Below are 18449 nucleotides of genomic sequence, written 5' to 3'. Positions count from 1 at the left end.
TGAGTGAGACCTGCATGTATCAAATTCCTGTTCCACTGAAGAAAATGGGAATTTTGTCAAGGATTTTGATAGCTTTGGAGCTTGTCACTACCCAGGGAAAGTATGTTTAGCCTTCTCACACTAAAAGCTAATGTATGGAGATTTAGGCTATAGTTGCATTCTTCATCCTAATTTTCTCTCTCCATATATTCTGTGAACAGATCATCTTCTGGTGGGTTTTTCTGTGTTTTTCCCAGAGAAAGCAGGTTTTGCACACACAGGTAACATGTACTCAAGCCACAGATCAGTGTCTTTGTGTTCTAGGTGTTAGGAAACATGGCGGAGATAGCTCCTGCCCTAATATAGCAATTAAAATGAAATTTATCTTGCTGGAGCATACAGGGTGTATAGCAAGCCAAATTCCCTGTTCATGCAAATGGACCAAACTTTTGCAATCCGCATTTCAGAGTTTTTATTCCCACTTTACTGCCAGAGCTCAGTGGAATCTGATCTGAGTGTTACTCCAGACCCATCTCCACAGTGGTGCGGTTGCAGTTCAATTCTGTGACGTTTTCTGGCTTCAGCCCAAAGAATCAAGTGCTGGAGACAATCTGGATTTAGCAGGAGTGTTAAAAATCTTTCCGTAGCAATTGCAAGCCCCGGTGCAGCTTGTTACCAGGAGAGGTAGGCTCAGAAGCAGGACCATGAGGCCAAGGGCTGGAAGGAATCGCTATTTCAGGATCTGTGCTCATGGCCAGACCCATTGCTGAGATGCGTTACGGTGCCCACCAGCCTAAAGCAAAGCGTTCACAGGCTGGGGGGTCAGAAGCACAGAAGTGAGATTGCCAGCGAGAGAGATTAGGAGCTGCAGTGGAGAGAAACGTGCCTTCCGAGTAACGGATTATCGTCATTCTTCATTAGCTTTTTCTAAAAAATATATTTGTGTCATTCAAGCAAGGTTACTCTCTTAAAAGTTATTAAGTTAAAGCGCTGTACAGTTTTAAATAAATATTTCTCAGTAACAAGAGATCATTATTTTTGCGCCATACCAGAAAATCTAATCACCTGTGCAAGACATAACTTGATTATAATCAATGACCTCGAGAGGGCATGTGCCATGCTGCAGCGAGTCCACAAAGGGTGTTTAGAGACCCTTTGTGCCTACATGAATGCCGTTGATATGCAAAATAAGATGATTCTATATAATTAGATTCTGACCTAAAAAACTATAATCACCCTCTCCTACCCCGAGAGAATCACTTTTCCCTCATCAACAAGCTTCTGGAAATGGATCACATTACACCTACAATTTTATATACATAAAATAAGCACTTTTCAAAAATCCCTTCAAACATCACACCATTACTCATCTTCAATGAAAGACTTTTTAGGGTAGATTGTTATTGAAAGTCCTCTACACTTCATCCTTCTGAAAGGTGCCTTGATGAGGCAGTCTCCAGAAGCTGCAAATGCCGTGGTTTGATATGCCATCTCCGTGCCACATTAGCATTAGTGGCAGTGACAGAAAGTTCTGGCTTTCTGATTGTACTTAAGGAAGGCAGACTTACAGGCGGCACGTTAAAATAATTCACCTGTTTTACCCGACTCCTTCTTGGATGCTGTTTTACTGCATGATGTTGGCACCACTCTCTCTTCAACAAATATTCAGCATGTTTATCCCATTACCATGACATGGGCTCTGCTGGCAAGTTGGGCACTTGTTTTTTTCTCCATGTATTTTTCCCCCCCCAAAAAAAAGGAAAATGCAAGTGCTCCTCCGGAAAGAAACTTCTGGAAGATACATAATTCTCAATAGCTGCTGAGTTTTTAAAAGGGAATATATCGTATGTGAACCATTTGTTTTGGAGGCAGCACACAGCCTGAACTGGCACTCTAAGACTCACCACATGAAAACAATATATTTACACAGCGTTGTGAAAGTGAGGCTGTTTTAAGAATATTAGTCAGATCCTCTCCATGAGAAGATGAACAGCAAAGAAGCAAATTATTCACCCATTTTTACAGCTAGTGAAACTACAGCATAGAGGGCAAGGGGCTCACTTTGAAGACAATGAGGGAATGTCATATTCTCTGCCAAGGATAACTATTCCTAAAAATTAGGCTCCTTTTAAAACTTTTTTTCAGGACTGTGCATCTAAACACACACCTCTGACCATTGGGAGAGGCTCCCAAATGCTCGAGCACAGTAGAAATGAAAACCTGATCTTGCAATATTAGAAGGCTCTGAGAAGGAACCAAGCAAAGGAGCAGAGGTCCTGGCCGTGCCCAGGAGCTGCTGAAAGAGGGACCTGGTTTTGTGGAAGAAATTTTTGCTTTACCTGCAGAGAGCCTGGGCCGGGTCCTTGGTGTTTGCATCTCTTGTCGGGCATGCGGCAGCATGTGATAACGTTTGGCTTCGTTCACTAGATCCCGGCAAGCCTCCGAAGACTTTATCAACTCCTCGTTGTCAACCACATTTAGCAGATAGCTGGGATGGATGAAGGGGAGGCGCACCACTGCCAGCAACTCCGCGGCATACTGTGAGAGGGGAAAAATAATAACACGCTGCAGCCTTTGCGACAGAGTTCAGCCACTTTGCATCTCCACCTCCTTCCCTGCAAACCTTTCTCTGACACCCAACCTGGAAAGACAGTTGTCATGGATGTTGTACATAAACCCTGCCTAGTGACGGGGTGGGACAGAGCCAATGCAGCCCTCAGTGCTCCCTGGTTCAGGCTGGTTTTGGTCCCAGGGAATAAAAATAGTCTTCAAAAGGTGGCAACACTCGTTATATAGCGCTGTATGGAAGGATTTCTGAAATAAAAGCTCATTTTGAACTCAGCTGAATATAATCCCTTGTGCACTGGAGACATGGAGTAAACTTTTGAGTTTTGTGAATTAACCGTGGAATGTGAGTCTTTTCTAGGACTATAAATTGAAACCTAAGTCTGCAAATAGGGTGACTTTCACCAACAGCTGTTACAGAGACTGAATAATATCAGCCAATTTGCTAAAAATCTTTTCATTAATAGAGTTTATTTGTTGTACAAATCTTGTACTTCTAGATTTTGGGGAAGTCAGACTCCAGAGGGTGCTATACAAATACTGACAGTAAGTTTCAGCTTCTAAATAAATACATGAAACCTCGGAGGCCAAAGGACATCTGAGCAAATGAAGCTGTCTGTCACTGAACGCGGCTTGAAGGAGAACAAACCCCAAGAGAGAAAACTGCAATCGAAAACACACAAGTCCATCCCCAGATTATTCCTTTTATATACAACTGGTTATATCGCAACACAGCACAAGAGTGCAGTGAAAAGCAGAGTAATAGGAAAACGCAGTTTTTGAGGAGAAATGCAAACAGGATGCAAGCTAAGGGTGTGCAGTAAGAAAAGATGATCATCTGTTGTAATAAATATTCATACAGCAGCAGCATCCAAAGATCCCAACTGGGATTGAGGCCAGGATGCAAATAAAAATTCCTGAAGTCCATGCAACTGGTCCTGAGAAACACTGGGTGCCAGGAGCATCTGCTGGCCTGCAGGTGCCTCTGGTCTTCCAGAAGCTACTTGGCTCTCACTTTCTTTTTCACCAGCATGCCTGTCCCTCCAGCGCGTGACAGCCAGGTCACAGCAGGAACGGTGATGGGAATGGAGAAGGGGCACGGCGAGAAGGGAGGGTAGGGATGTGGCCTGAGCCAGCTAACAGCTGCCCAGGCAGGTGAGGATGCAGTGACACTCGAGATTGCTTCCAAAGCTTCCTTTTTCCCCACTCAAACTGAAGAAGCAGGCTTCATTCAGGAGGAAAACTGAGGATTTTTCACAGAGAGTTTCTCCTCCCAACAGCAATTCACACCACTCTCCTACCAGAGAGCCATGTCAGTCTGGTGCAAGCTCAGCCAAAGCAAGGATGCGACTGCCTGCGGGGAGCTGAACCCCACATGGCAGCAGGGACACTACCACGCTCCCTGGCTGACTCCCAGCCCTCCCTGACACAGCGATTCTGGGTACAGCCCAAAGGGTTCTGGTCTGGCCACCCTGCAGCTGTTTGCGGATGAAAAAGAGAAACGATGCAAAAGGCACAGACAAATGAAAGCACTCATCTTCTGGAAAAAATCCTACATGAGTGGCAAGTTCACACGCAGGGCGCAGGGACAAGCAGGGCTTGAGATCATTTCCTCAGGCTCCAAACCAGAAAAGAAGACACTCCTCTCCTTTCCCTTGCTGGAACCCATTTCCCAGGCGCTTTCGAAGAGGCAGAATGGCTGCTCCCCTTCTGTAGAGTCACAAATGTTAGGCACTTGGCTGCAGATATCTTAATGTCATTAAACGGTACCTTGTAGGAGAGGGAGCAATGGCCATATGGCAGTGGGTGGCAAAGCTCTGATTTCAGGAAGTGCTTTTTTAAAGAAGGTTGGAGGCGTTTAACCTCACACAGGAGCCAAGATGAAACGTGGCATCGGGACATGGGAATAATGCGGATAGTGGGTGTACTGGGGACAAGCCAGACAACCCCCACGGGGTAGGTTAATCCCCACCACAGGCTGCTCAGGAAGCAGTACAAGTCGCTAAAAGGCAGTTTAAATAAAGTCATGAAATACATGGAATCTATAGCAGAGCCAACACCTTCCCTCAGAGTGGTGGGACGTGCCAGAGTGGTCCCTGATGCTCCCAAAGCAGGTCTGTGCTGGAAGCATCCATACCATAAACCAAGGCAAAATGCAGGCACAAACAGTTGTGTCGCTAAACTAGGACACAGGATTCCACAGGCACCAGAATGTCCTGAAGTCGAACAAGAAGAGAACTGGGAAGAGAACTCCCTTCCAGCAGGGACAAACAATACCCACAGGCCTGGAAGAGCAACCACCTCCATCTCCCACCTTTCCTGGGATAAAAGTGCCTGAGCACGGCGAGCTCTCCCTCTTGCTCACTCCCCTTGTTTAATTAAGTGAGAAAATGTGATTCTGTTTCTCTCCTGGATTTTTTTTTTCTCCCCTTTCTCTCCTCTTTTGTCTGAGCTTGTGGCTTATTTTGAAGGGGAATAATAATTAGAACATGTTGCTCCCCTTCATCAGCTTGAAATTTAATGTCACATATCAAAACCAATGTCACTTTTCACTCTTATTCATCTCTTTGTTCAAACAGCTAGAAGGAGCCAGCTCTGTGTGTGAGAGTGTGCGTGTGTGAACGACTGCGCAGTCGCGACTTGGGCTCATTGCTGATGGCATTAAGAGTATATATAATAGCAGTGTTTTTCAGCAAGGGATTTGAAGAGTACGTACCACTGCAGCATCTCTACAAGACAGGAGAGGTTTTTATAAACCAACAGCTTTTCACACCAGCTCTTTTAAGCACTATAGTCAAGGGTGAATTTCATTTAGCCTCACTGATTTAAGAATATTCAAGTGATTTAAGCAATCAGCAGCCTTTTTTCTTTTGGATTCTCCCTTATGAAGGCTTCCTAGCTCCGTTAGCTGTGATTGTACTAAATATCCTGTTACTATTATCGTTTTCATTTAAGACTGGAATAAGCACCATAAAGCATTTCAACCTCCTTACCATCTGTTATTTGCTCTCCATTCTCTCTTATCTTTCCGTTGTTCCTTATACAGCTATGAACTATCGACAGCACCTACTGATGTTACTGTTTTTTACTAAAACAGCAGAATACCTGCTCAGGGCACGTTGCCAAATTCAGCAAACAACAACCTCCGGTCCTTGGAGTTGTGGTTTACACCTGTAACTCCGAGGGTGTTTTCTTCTTGCTACTTGGCTGCGGGCACTGACTGGACAAGTAGAAATATTTTTCAGGTCTTTGCTGGGAATCACTTACCGCTGTTCTACAACCTACATCACACGCAAGGCTGAGGCAGAGAATATTAATGTCCCTTCTGGCCTAAAACTGGGAGCTATCAACTCATAGACATGGGAGACCATGCCTCAGCTCCTCGAAAATGGGTATTATTATGCAAAAATCTAATGAATTTATTGCTTAAAATGCTAGGGAAGTTTCTGAACACTGTCAGGACTGTTTTTTTCAGGTGATGTGAACCTCAGCGTAGCTCCCATTGGATGAAGGGAGCTGCTTGGGTTTTGCACCAGCAAAGGATTGGTCCATAAACTTCTTGCTGAGCAACGATGCTGCTGGATACTCTCGGAGTGCCATGCACAACTGGGGTGATGTAACAGGAGCCAAAGCACCGCTACCACATGAGCAAAGGCTTTTTGGACAGTCACTGGGGAGACAGTGCAGTTGTGACTTTCGAGAGAGGCTATCTGACCTTCTTCAAGGCACCTATTTCAATCCATACCGATTTCAGTGGCTGAACTGAAGGCAGGGTCTTCACCCGGACTGCAATCACAAGTGTGCTTCATAAAAACAAGGAAAGAAAAATCTTAGGAGATGTTATCTTTCCTTAATTTCATAAACATTCTGGGGAGAGATTCAGCTCTAGATCCAGACATGTAAATAGGTACATACAAGCAAGTATTTACTTGTCAGCTAGACATGTGTAAACTCACGTTATAATTAACAGAGATTAAGTCAACACACTTAACAGAGTCCCCAGAGCAATCTGTGTGGAGTGGCTGTATCATGCACCAGGGGAAGCAGAGAATACCAATATCCCTTTCTGGTGTAAAGCTGTGAGCCATCAGCTCCTGGGAAAGGAATTGCGTGCTTCCAAGCATGCCTCATTGAGATGTCTACAGTGAGATGTCAACTCAAACTGCATGGTGATTAATTCTCCCCTCTGGTGGGAATTTTTGTGTCCATCTGCCCTGGTGCTGTGCCTGGAAGGTGTAATCATGTTGTGAGGAAGCTTAATGTTATCATTGGCTCAGTGTTGACTCAAGAAGAACATATGATCAACATCATCCACTGTACCTTGAAGCTGACCCTTTCAAGCCTCTCCCTAATCATCTGTTCATAGGTAAGTTTTAGTCTGGAGAAGACAAGGCTCCAGAGAGACCCTACTGCGGCTTTCAGTAGTTAAAGGGTGCTTATAAGAAAGATGGGAGCAAACTTTTTAAGAGTGCCTGTAGTGACAGGACAAGGAGTAATGGCTATAAAGAAGAACAAGGTAGATTCAAGGTAGCTATAAGGAAGAAATTTTTTTACAATGAGGGTGGTGAAACACTGTCTCAGGCTGCCCAGAGACGTGGTAGATGCCCCATTCCTGGAATAATTCAAGGTGAGGTTGGTAGGGGCTCTGAGCAACCCGATCTAGCTGAATATGTCCCTGCTAATTGTAGAGGGGGTTGGACTACGTGATCTTTAGAGGTCCCTTCCAACCCAAACTATTCTATGATAAGTTATTCCCATCTGGCAGGCAGGCCAGAGCTTGAGCAAAGTAGATTATGAAACAGTTGGTTTTGTTCCTGGCTGGTAGTTTGAGTGAGGACATTTACTTTGCTAAACTTTTTGCAACATTTCTTCTCCTACTAATTATATTAGTATTAGGAATGCTTGCTTGCAAGTGGGCTTTGTTCTGGTAACTTCTGAGTCTCAGTTACAAAACCCTCTTCAGTATCACATTAAAAACAACCTTTTTATTCTCAAATCTCTAATTCAGGAAAATCCTCACAGGTATTCTCTGAAAGGACTCTCAGTGTGCTCCTGCATAGACTTGGGCTACAACAGTATACAATCAGTTTTAAAAGGAAATATGTTTACTGCTATGGAGTAAAATTTCCTGCTCCTTAAATGCTACACTGGAAAGCTCTCAAGATTTTTAACATTTTTGAAGTAATGCCCAGAGGGGTTAAAATAACGCTTCCCTTATGCCTTATAACTCATCTGTCTCTCTCGTTTACTGTTATTTCTACAAAGGACCCTTTGTGCTACCCGCCTAAAGAAACAGGCTTCAACTAGAAATACAAATAAAAGTTAGATTACCCACAATACGATAGAATTTTGCTCCAACAAACTGCTGTTTCAGCTTTTTATGCATCATTCCAAGAGAATTTTTAAAAACATTATGAAGTAGGAATATATTTAATTCATCTGAGAGCAACAAAGGCAATTTGCCATCTCACATAAACCCTGAGTTCAGACTTGCCCCATGTCTCCCACCAGCCCAATCTGAGAGCTGCAGGAAGAACCTCCTTGGATGGAGGAAGCCATTCATGATGATGGACAGACGAAGACAGATGTGAAGCAGCATCAGTTCGCCACTGCATAAAACTGCCTTCTGATGAGACAAAGGCACTCTAATTAATAAAACCCACCTAATCCTCCCAAACTGTGGGTGCTAGCCTTTGATGCCTGCCCCGTGGTGAGGTAACGAACTGCCCAGAGGGCTGTGCTGCTGCTGATGGCTGCGGATGCACCATGGTGGGTAAGCAAGAAAATGCACTGGAGTGGTGATGTGAGCGGTCCCTCCCTGCAACCATCTCCAGCTCAGCCCAGGCTTCCCCAGATGGTTACCCAAACTGATATTCAAAATATTGCCAGCTCCAAATTTCCATGTGCAAGCTCAGCAGGGAACTGGCTGGTTCGGGGAAGCCAAAGCTGTTGGTGCACTACTTTTTCTCAGAAATATGCCTTTTTCAGCTAGATTTTCAAAGTGCTACCCTGCTACTTGGTAATGTGAGCACTTGTTTTGATACATCTAACCTTGAGTTATTACAATGACAAGCTGTGTTTTCAGTAACCTGCACATTCCTACATCTAAGGTCACATCCAAGCTCAACCTAAGCTCTCTGATGTACTCGATTATTTATTAATTGCCCAAACGGACTTCTTGGAATTGCAATGCTGCCTCCAGATTAAACCAAAAGGCTTGATAGCATGTCCATCGACAGCCTCATAATATCATGAGATAAACACAGAATCATAGAATCATAGAATAGTTAGGGTTGGAAGGGACTTTAAACATCATCTAATTCCAACCCCCCTGCCATTGGCAGAGACATCCCACTAAATCAGGCTGCCCAATGCCCCATCCAACCTGGCCTTGAACACCTCCAAGGATGGGGCAGCCACAACTTCCCTTGGCAAAGGGAAGTTATACCTGATAACATAGAATCATAGAATCACCAGGTTGGAAAGGACCCACTGGACCATCGAGTCCAACCATTCCTAACACTCCCTAAACCATGTCCCTGAGCACCTCATCCACACATCCCTTAAACACCTCCAGGGAAGGTGACTCAACCCCCTCCCTGGGCAGCTGTTTCAGTGCCCAATGACCCTTTCCATGAAAATTTTTTCCTGATGTTCAGCCTGAACCTCCCCTGGCAGAGCTTCAGGCCATTCCTCCTTGTCCTGTCCCCTGTCACTTGGGAGAAGAGGCCAGCTCCCTCCTCTCCACAACCTCCTTTCAGGCAGTTGTAGAGAGCAATAAGGTCTCCCCTCAGCCTCCTCTTCTCCAGGCTAAACAACCCCAGCTCTCTCAGCCGCTCCTCATAAGACTTATTCTCCAGCCCCCTCACCAGCTTCGTTGCTCTTCTTTGTAGCAGAAAATCTGGTTTGCAGGCACTGCACTCACCTGGTGGCCTGCTGGCAGGATGCCACCTGCATACACCTCATGCCTAGCAAGAAAGAAAGAGCAGCCTCTCTGTCTTCCTAAAATAAGATTTCTACGTGACGTCTTTATGGCAGCCCAGCTAACTAAACACTGTAACATCATCAGTGCTGCATTCAGCGAACTGTTGTCCTCTTCTCAGAACTGTTGGCAAAGCAGCACCTGGGTAGGTATTTCCAGCGGTAATACAATGAGAGTTTTCTAAATACACAGAAAGATAACTCATTGATCCACCATGCTTGGAATCTACCTGATACCAAGGCTTAAAAAAACCTTCACTCCTACCACGCAATCTCTAGCTTGCTGATTAACCCCCCCTAAGCTTCCCCAAAGTTTACTACAGGAGTGAGTGATGTTTCTTTAGTTTATGGGCAATTACTCCTTCCAACGCCTATATGCACACAGATGCACCACAAAAGCATGCTGCCAACATCAAAACGGCTGATGCTTCTACGAGGCTTCATAGAACCAAGTAAACTCCTGATACATCCATCCCTGCAGCACACTGATGCATGGATCCATGTACAATAATTCTCTGAAATGCTTTTTGCCTACAGCATCAACGCTTTGTTTCTGGAGGTCAGTCCTGAGCGCTGGGGCCACGTGCAGCACGAGGCAACGCAAGCCAGCACGTGTGAGGAGCTGCTTGTGGACATGTGTCTTCATAAGCCTATTGCTTCAGCAACAGCAGCGAAATATTTTGGAAAAATAGGAAAATAGGTTAGAACCAATTTTAACTTCTGAGTAATAATTCAGCACATCTTCAGTCAAGGGTAATCCTCTGAAAAAAAATACAGAAGCTTAGTAAGGGAGGAGTTTAAAGAACTGCTAATGTCACCTGCATCCTATATTTCTTTTCACTTAATGCAGTCTCTTTCTCCAATATATAACTAAGAGCGTGTTCTTGCACTGATTCTGTTGCTGCTGCCTTTTCTGCTCCCTCTCTAAGCCGGTACAGGCTCTGAGTGTGTCTGCGAAAGCTTCATTTAAACCGAAGCACTTTGAGCAGCCTGTCCCTGGGAAATCACAGGGGTTACTGCTAATCCCTGGCGTTTCTCACTTTCAGAGAAACTGGAGCTTCTTGCACTATCATTACGGCATCTTTTTGAATTTGTCTGCTCTTCCCACTAATGGATTTGAAAGCATCAGGGTAGCCTGGGCTTTTCAAAGACAACTAATTGAACTGTAATAGAGTGTTAGTGCCTAATTCACTTAGGCTTCCTTGGAAGCGCCCTTTTCATACTTATTGCAACACTGCTTTCCTGAAGCTTAATGCCCTTAAGTACATTGATTGATCAATTAATTTCCTATTATGATGAATTTAAGGAATTTGTACGTGCTGGTATTGGGTATCAGCTTCTGAATATATCGCTACCTCCTTTTCACTGAAGAGCAGAGTTGGAATTGTGCTCATTCCTTGCCAGATTCTCCATTTTCTTGGAGCAAGCCGATCTGCTGTGTAACTCTGGAACTCTTTAATGTGCCTATGGAATTATGCTACGATCTCAGCAGCCTAAACACAGACCAGGGATCTTCCATATGCTCTCTCACAGTTACCAACCCCTTCTCTGCTGGATCTTGCCTTCAAAATGCCATTCTCCATCACTGCCAAAATATACCTCGTGGGCATTTGTAGCGTTTTTGACATAATTTATCTTCTCCTTCTCTCTATCGCCTTTCCTTGCCCTCACCTGCACATACAGGGCTTCTAGATGGGCTTTTTGTTTGCTTAGACTAATTTGTCAAGTCTGAAATTCATCCCGAAGGTCCTTACTGTCGTTGCACCCGTTGCATCCTTCTAGGCAACTCTTCTCCTTGGGGCTTCAAACACTTGTAGACGTTTATCCCTCTTTAGCTGTCATTAGGCCAAGTCATGCATATTCACATCTTTTAATCTATTTTTTCTCACATCAGTTCCTTCAGTCTTTTAATCATTTGTGTTGCTCTTCTCTAAATTACCTCCAATTTGTCTACGCATCTCTGGTTCTCAGGCACTATGAAGACGCTGTTTAGACAAATCTGCCTCTGAGGACACAAGTTCATAGAAGGCTTGTTAATGCCTTTATGGTGGAGACATTTCATTTTGCTGCTGGGCACGGTGATTTTAAACAGGGTTTAAAAAAAGGGCACACAATTATATCCTTGCAGAGTGCAACAAAAGGTGACTGCCATTCAGCCGAGCCTCTCATCTGTCACTCACTGCTGCAGTACCTGCCTCTCTTCCAGCACTGCTCCGGGCAAATGATTGAAATCTTTGTCCTCTCCTCAGTACTTGCTCTTCCTCAGGGCAAGAGGAGAGCTTCATGCGTTGGGAGTTTTGTTTTCTCAGGTGTTCAGTTATTAATAAACATGTTGCTATGTTTTTTATGTCAGAGAAAACAGACACAAGTTTGGTCTCAGAGCAGAAGTTGGGATGGTTTCCAAGGAGCTTTGGGACGCCTATGCTCTGGGCAGGCAGCAAATCGCTGCACGTCAGCACTTTCACGTCTTCCTCATCCTGTGCTGATGCTGAGCATGACTGCAGCTCTGCGCAGCTCCGGCAGTCATTGGTACCAGTGGAAAACATGGCTCATTATCCACCAGATCCTCCCAACTCCCTCCTCAAGTGCTTAGGGACACAGTTTAAGGGAGTATTAGGAATGGTTGGACTCGATGATCCAGTGGGTCCTTTCCTACCTGGTGATTCTATGATTCTATGATTCTAACAGCCCACGTGGGAAGCATCATTTTCCTCCAGCTTATAGCATAAGAAATGGGGGCAGAAAGGTGAAGCAACCTGTCCAAGGCCACGCAGAGAGCTGGGGGATGAGCTCAGGTGAAGATAGCTTAGAGCCTGGTAGAAATTTTCCCTTATTCAGACAGCTCAGACCATGCTGGTTTCCAGACAGTAAAGCCTCCATTATACAATATATTTTTTTGTATGAGTTTGCCAGAGTTGTAATAAGCTTATCAAGGCGATAACTGTTAGGATAAACCCTACAATCTTGTCCATCAGTCAGGAAGAGAAATAAATACACCCTCTTGTAACTTCAGCTTTTCCTGATGTGTCAGTCGGCTGCAGGCTTTCCACTCTGCGACAAACAATCAAGAGGACTCCTACAACCAGCGCTCTGCATCCACTGGTACAGGAAATTACCCACCTAGTCCAGACCTCACATCACAGGCTGCTTCTTTTGGTTTGACCAATTTTATGCAATTGCACTACTGGCAGCAAGAAATAGCTTCACAAACGTTCCCACACTGCTGCAATGCACTGGATAGAGTTATTTACCAAACTCTGGCTTAACACAAACGTCATTCTCTGAACTGCCTTTGTCTTACGTCGATGGATCAGGAACCTTTAAAGCACTGTTATTCTCTCTTTGTAACAAGGCTCCGGTGCTGGTTTTTGGAATGCCACAGGTGACTTTTATAAGCATGGTAAGACTTAATATGAGCTCAATTTGCAGAATTAAAAGTCAGCCAGAGCACAGCCTCTCAACTTGCCTTACAAACAAATCCTGGTTCCTTCCCTGCCACTGCCCTCCAGCCAGTGGGGAAAGAATTAACAAAAGCAGAAAGAATTATGCACCCCATGAAGAGCTTTTAGGAAGGCAGAGAAGAGCAGGAAGATAGCAAACTCGATGCCCTTCTGGAAGAACAGGAGGCTCAGCTGAAAACCGCCCTCCCAGAGGCTGTCAGAAAGAGATGTGGACAGGAGGGGAGGGAAGCAGTGATGGATAAGCTGTTGTGAGAGCACAGCAGAAGGAGCTGTGGTGTGGGGAACACGAGTGGTGAGATTTACTATCGCCAGGCGTAAGCTTGCACTCCAGAGTGACACTGAGCCACTAGTGCACAAGGATTTTTGGAGGGCTGCCCTGGAGGCAGAGGATGCTGATTTAGAGAGAAGGCTGCCTCTCCAAGCTCCTCTGCAGGGATGTCTCTGCTGAGTGAGCCCCTGCCAGGCTTGGCCAGGGAAGATGGACATGCAGGTGAGATGAAGAGCACAGACCTTTCCCTGTTGATGCCAGCCATGCCCCTTTGGGAGAATCGCCAATTCAGTGCTTGGAAGAAGCTGCCAAAGAAGAATTACAATCACCTGCCCTTGGAGCTACTGAAAATAAAAACATGACAATAGAGCCTGGCCTGTCAGGCAAAGGGAAATGGGGAGTGGGGAGATATGAACAAAGTGTGGGCCCTGGAAATCCAGGCCCTGGAAGATTTAACTGCCAGGACTGCCTTTGGGAGACAGAAACTAAACCAGATCAGTCAGCTGAGGAGTGCAGCAGAGCCAGAGTGATGTCTCACCTGGATGTGCTTGGGGCTGTTGCAGTTGTGGCTAAAACCCCTCCAGCAACCCTCCCAACAGATCTCACTGACTGGTTGCAGAAGCAATAATCCTGTTGCTACACCGGTGTCCTCCATCTGATGGTCGCCCACCTCAAAGGGTCTGAAAAGGGCTGAGTGAATCCATCTCACCGAACTGTGAATAAAGTCAAAATATTCAAGGACGGCTCCTGCAAGAAGGTCCATCCCTGTGCTTGCTGTTGCTATGGTTGCCCAGTTCTGCAAAGCTGTGAGCAGCCCGTACATCCCACAGGAGCTTGGGCAGTTCCTGGCACTGTCGGGCCCTGCCCTGCACCAGGCACAAATTTTCACTCATCATCTTTATCAGAAATAAGATTATTTAGGTCTATCTTCCTTCCTATCTACTGTCAGAGCTATTTGTTCGGGGGCTCTGAAAATGCAGAAGTCATTACTATAAAGATGGTACTTTTCATGGTAAGTATGAGTTCCTACTTTTAGAAAATAAGTACCTATTCAGCTAAGAGCTTTATAATAGATCAAGCAGTGCACAGAGTACAAAAAGTGAGAGCTACGATCCAAAGAAACTAGTCCAGTGATAGGACTGGGCATGAAAATAGTTATCTGCTTGGTATCTTTAATATTAATTTATTCAAGACCCTCATCTCTGAATAAATACAAATTAAAAATTAAAAGCCCTTGTAAAGTAATGCATGAAACCAAAGCACCACAGAGAAATTTGGAGAAGCAAATAAAACTGCCATCGTAAAGTACAAAGGCACTGCAGAAGCAGGGCAGAGGGGAAAGGAGCTTGGAAATGAATAAAACCACCAAAAACAGAACAGAAAACCAACCCAACCGCAACAGGAAAGGAAGAGAAGAGACGATGGTGGTGGCAGCAGTGAGTGGGGCAAGAAAAACCACCACTTAAAAATACAAATTCATAGCATCACCGCAGTAGGGCGCAGAAGGAAATGATTAAACCAGCAATTTTGAAAATATAACTCAGACTGCCTGGTGAGTGACACCTTCTGTTTGCACCAGGCAAACAGGCTCCTGCCGTAGTGCTCCTGTACTCCAGACCCTGGGAATAATCCCCAAGGTTGCATTAGGTTCAGAGCTCAGAGCTGCCCTGAGCTGACTGCTGTCATCAAACTTAAAGCAAGGAGTGAAATAAAAGTGTGTTTTTCAAGGCCAGCGAGAGCCAAAAAGGGGCCCATTTCGGTAAATCAATGACACTGTGTATATGTTTTAGGCAATAATAATACTGAGTAATACTCAATGGCATCCCCTGCACATACAGGAGGTGGTCGCAGAGGGTGGCAGGTTCCAGCACAGCATGGCCCTGCTGAGTTATCTTCCCTCCATCAAACAGGGCAGGACAAGCTTAGGTAAAGCTCCTGAGGGCTGCAGGCTGTTGGCAGGGCCAGGGGCTGAGCTGGTGCAGCAGCACCAGCAGCAAGGCTTGGCCTGGCATGGAGTGCTGCACCATCCTTAACATCCTTATCCTCATCCAGCAGCCTGGTGAGGTTAGGAAATGCTATTTCTTCTACTTTCCAGGTGAGGAACAGAGATACTGCTGCTCGGGATCACATCCAATGATGTATTTAATACCCTATTGTGCATTTAGTTGCTTAAATCCCCATTTAAATCAAGAAGGTATAGCCTTCATGATGTGGGACAGCATTGACAACGTGTAGCCAAGTTTTGCTGAGTCCCAGTGTGGTCCACAAGTGACTGGACTGTCCTTCTCAAACCAGCCAAAACTGTGACCAGGGATCAACAGAAGTTGGCCTTGCCAGGACAGGTTAGCAACTTAGACCTCCGAAGGAGGGGAAAGGGGAAACCAACCTTCTCCTTCTGGGGGCTGCAGGCAGTTTCTGGAGAAACGTCTCCAGAAATGGAGATGTTTGGTGTTCAGACCACCATAACTCACTTCCTGCAAGAGCTGCACTGAAAGCAAGCGGCAGGTTTTTAAATACCACCAGGGACGCCTTCTGGTCCCAAGGACAATCAATAGCCTCAAAACAGTCAATGCTTCTAGCATCTATCTGGAGACGGTGCTGAGCAAAGTAATACACTCAGTTTCTTGAGTCAAGAGCAGACTGCATAGCTCAGATGGTTGAGGAAAGGCTAACTCTAACAAATGTAGAATACCCAAGAAGTTATCTAAAAAGCCAATAAAGATATAGAATCTTCTTTTTTTATGTACTGAGGTTACTGTCATTTGGTATGTGGCATCAAAAGACATAGAGATTTTCTGACAGATTTTTATTTCCCCCTTTTATTGAAACACACCCCCTTCTTAAAGCAGCATCTCACACAACTCTAATCCTTCCCGATACATCTCTGTCCAAGCCTGCAGCCAACAACTTGGGGCCCTAGCGTTGTATCATGCATGTCGCAAACGAGATTTTGATTCTAAATGATCAGCTATGGGGATCAGATTTTGAAATTACAGGTTTTGTTCATAGTTTTCATTCCTTTTCTCATTTTTTTTTTTTTTTTTTAATCTGAATTGCCCACCCCATCTCCTATGCGCCCTCGTGTTTAAAACTGCACAGGGATGGTTTCTATTTTAAAAGAGGCATTCAGAGGAACAGAGCAGAGTGAGGCCGCTGAGATTATTTTTACCTGAGCTCTGATTGCAGCGTCCTTCTTAATCCACTTTATCACTGTTTCATACACCAGCTCCTCTGCTTTGGTGTTCAGGCTGTCATTGGACATGTAGGAAATGAAGTCATCTTTTGAGATATTAAGGATCTCTTCTTGGTTTGCCACCTCTGGGAATATTTGCAGGGCGTATGCTTTGGCCATGTTGTAGAGTTCCGTGCACTGCATGGCTTCAGCCATGGCTAATATTCCTAAGCAGTTGCTAGCAGTCAGCTGTTTCTCTAAAAGGAGCACAAAAAAAAAGAAAAAAGGAAATGAGAATTATTAAAAGATTCACATTTTTACCAAGATCACAAAAAAAAAAAAAAAAAAAAAGGAAGCGCTAAGGACAAACCTCCAACCGTAATTAATTTCAAGGAGTTAATTAGAAGCAGCCCCCGGGTTACTTTAGCATTGGGTATAGAAAAAAATATAAAAAGGATTACAGTATAAAAATCAAAGTCTGTCTTACTGAGGTATAAGGATGGGGAGAGAAACGCGCTTTCAGAGTTTGCTTTTCCTGTAAGCCTTCACGAGGCACTGGGGAAACCTACTGACATAACAGTGTCTGGGGCTTCCCGAGGGACGGGAACCCAGCCAAGAGACTGCTGTTATTCCTGCCGCCTACGATGTTGCTTTAAGAAATAGAAAAGATGTAAACGCGGGTGCAGACACTTAAGCATAAATGCAAACAGCACTAAGGACATTTCTGAGGATGCTGCAGTCGCTTTATGATAATTTTTGCCCTGTTCAGCTAAGCTACTTCAAATAATAAAAAAAAATAAATCTCCCCCCACTCTTTTTTTTCAAAGGAACTTTGTTGCCGCTGAATGTGATGACATCCCTTATGTAAAACACAGATTATACGAACGCCTTCTGTTAAATGTTGTGTAGTGGGTTTCAAAGAAAATCATGCACAGAGGAGACAGCATTATCTCCTACCCAGCAAAGAGAAGGAACTGCACAGTGTGTAGCTTTGCGTTAAGTGTTCTACACCATACTTTTGCCTGTACTTTTCTCCTTTTCAGCTATTCTAAAGAAAAATCCACCAATTTCAGACATTTTAAGAGGAACTCTTAGATTCGTCTCAGCTTTTGCTAACCAAGCCTCTACTAATAGGCAGAATACATTCTTTTAAGATAGAGGACCGAGAAAAATGAGAGAGACAAACTGCAACAGATCACAAAAGCATCAGTACCAGTGGCACGCTTCTGTGCTGTCAGAGGAGAAGTATATCACATTTGGGCAGTGTCACATCCTAGTGTGCTGCTTCAGAGCACTGGCGAGGAATGTGCAATATCCCCACATCTCTTCAAACAAAACTCCCACCAGATTGCTTCTGCTGGAAGTGATCGGTGATTTTTCCCTCTGCTCAGCCTCTGCCTTCATCAGATTTTAAACCTGCACACTACATGTGGCTTTTATTAAAATGGAATTATGACCTGGGTTTTTTTGTGTGGTTTTTTTTTATTTTTTTTAAGCTGGCATGAGATTAGGAGTTTTGTGTTTTGTTTTGATTTTTACACCCCCTCCCCCTTTTTATTTTCATTTACAGATCCAGCAGTCTCGAATCTAGGTTATCTCATTTTGCATCAGTTGTTTGTTCTGACTCCAAGGAGCCCATTTCCTGAAGCAGACTGGAGCAGTAGCACTGTTTGTTGTCAGTAGATTTTGTCACTCAAAGGCTGCCCAGAGACAGGCTGCAAACCGATAGCTATGAAGCGCAAAGCTCCCAAAATATCTTCTTTTCCCCAAAAAAAAAAAAAAAGAAAATAAAAGAACCAAAACCCTCTTCCAGGTTCCTTGGTTCTGCCTGTTGGCACAGTTTCATGTATACATACGGCTGGGGGTAAAATAATCATCTAACAGAGCCCCAAACTCTCATCATTGCTTGGCAAACTCTCAAGTCAAAGACAAATCTGACACTGCTCCACCTTATTCTCACAGGGTTTATACTAAAGGTAATAATCAAGTCTGGCTCACTAAGCAGCCATTTACTAGCACGGAA

The 18449-nt window shown here is 44.5% G+C and overlaps 1 protein-coding gene across 2 annotated transcripts in view; it reads right to left on the bottom strand.

Annotated features, from left to right (window-relative positions):
* KLHL29 (kelch like family member 29) overlaps window positions 1–18449 on the bottom strand; it is a 410457-nt gene that overhangs the window by 37764 nt on the left and 354244 nt on the right. For both annotated transcript variants that reach the window (XM_054062520.1, XM_054062521.1), the window contains 2 exons: window positions 16424–16683; window positions 2319–2517 (listed from right to left, as the gene is read on the bottom strand). In XM_054062520.1, coding sequence (XP_053918495.1) covers window positions 2319–2517; window positions 16424–16683 — 459 coding nt within the window. The remainder of the gene's footprint in view (window positions 1–2318; window positions 2518–16423; window positions 16684–18449) is intronic.

This window comes from Cuculus canorus, chromosome 3 (assembly GCF_017976375.1).
Source record: "Cuculus canorus isolate bCucCan1 chromosome 3, bCucCan1.pri, whole genome shotgun sequence".
Classification (NCBI taxonomy): Eukaryota; Metazoa; Chordata; class Aves; order Cuculiformes; family Cuculidae; genus Cuculus; species Cuculus canorus.
This window is presented reverse-complemented; position numbering and strand designations above follow the sequence as displayed.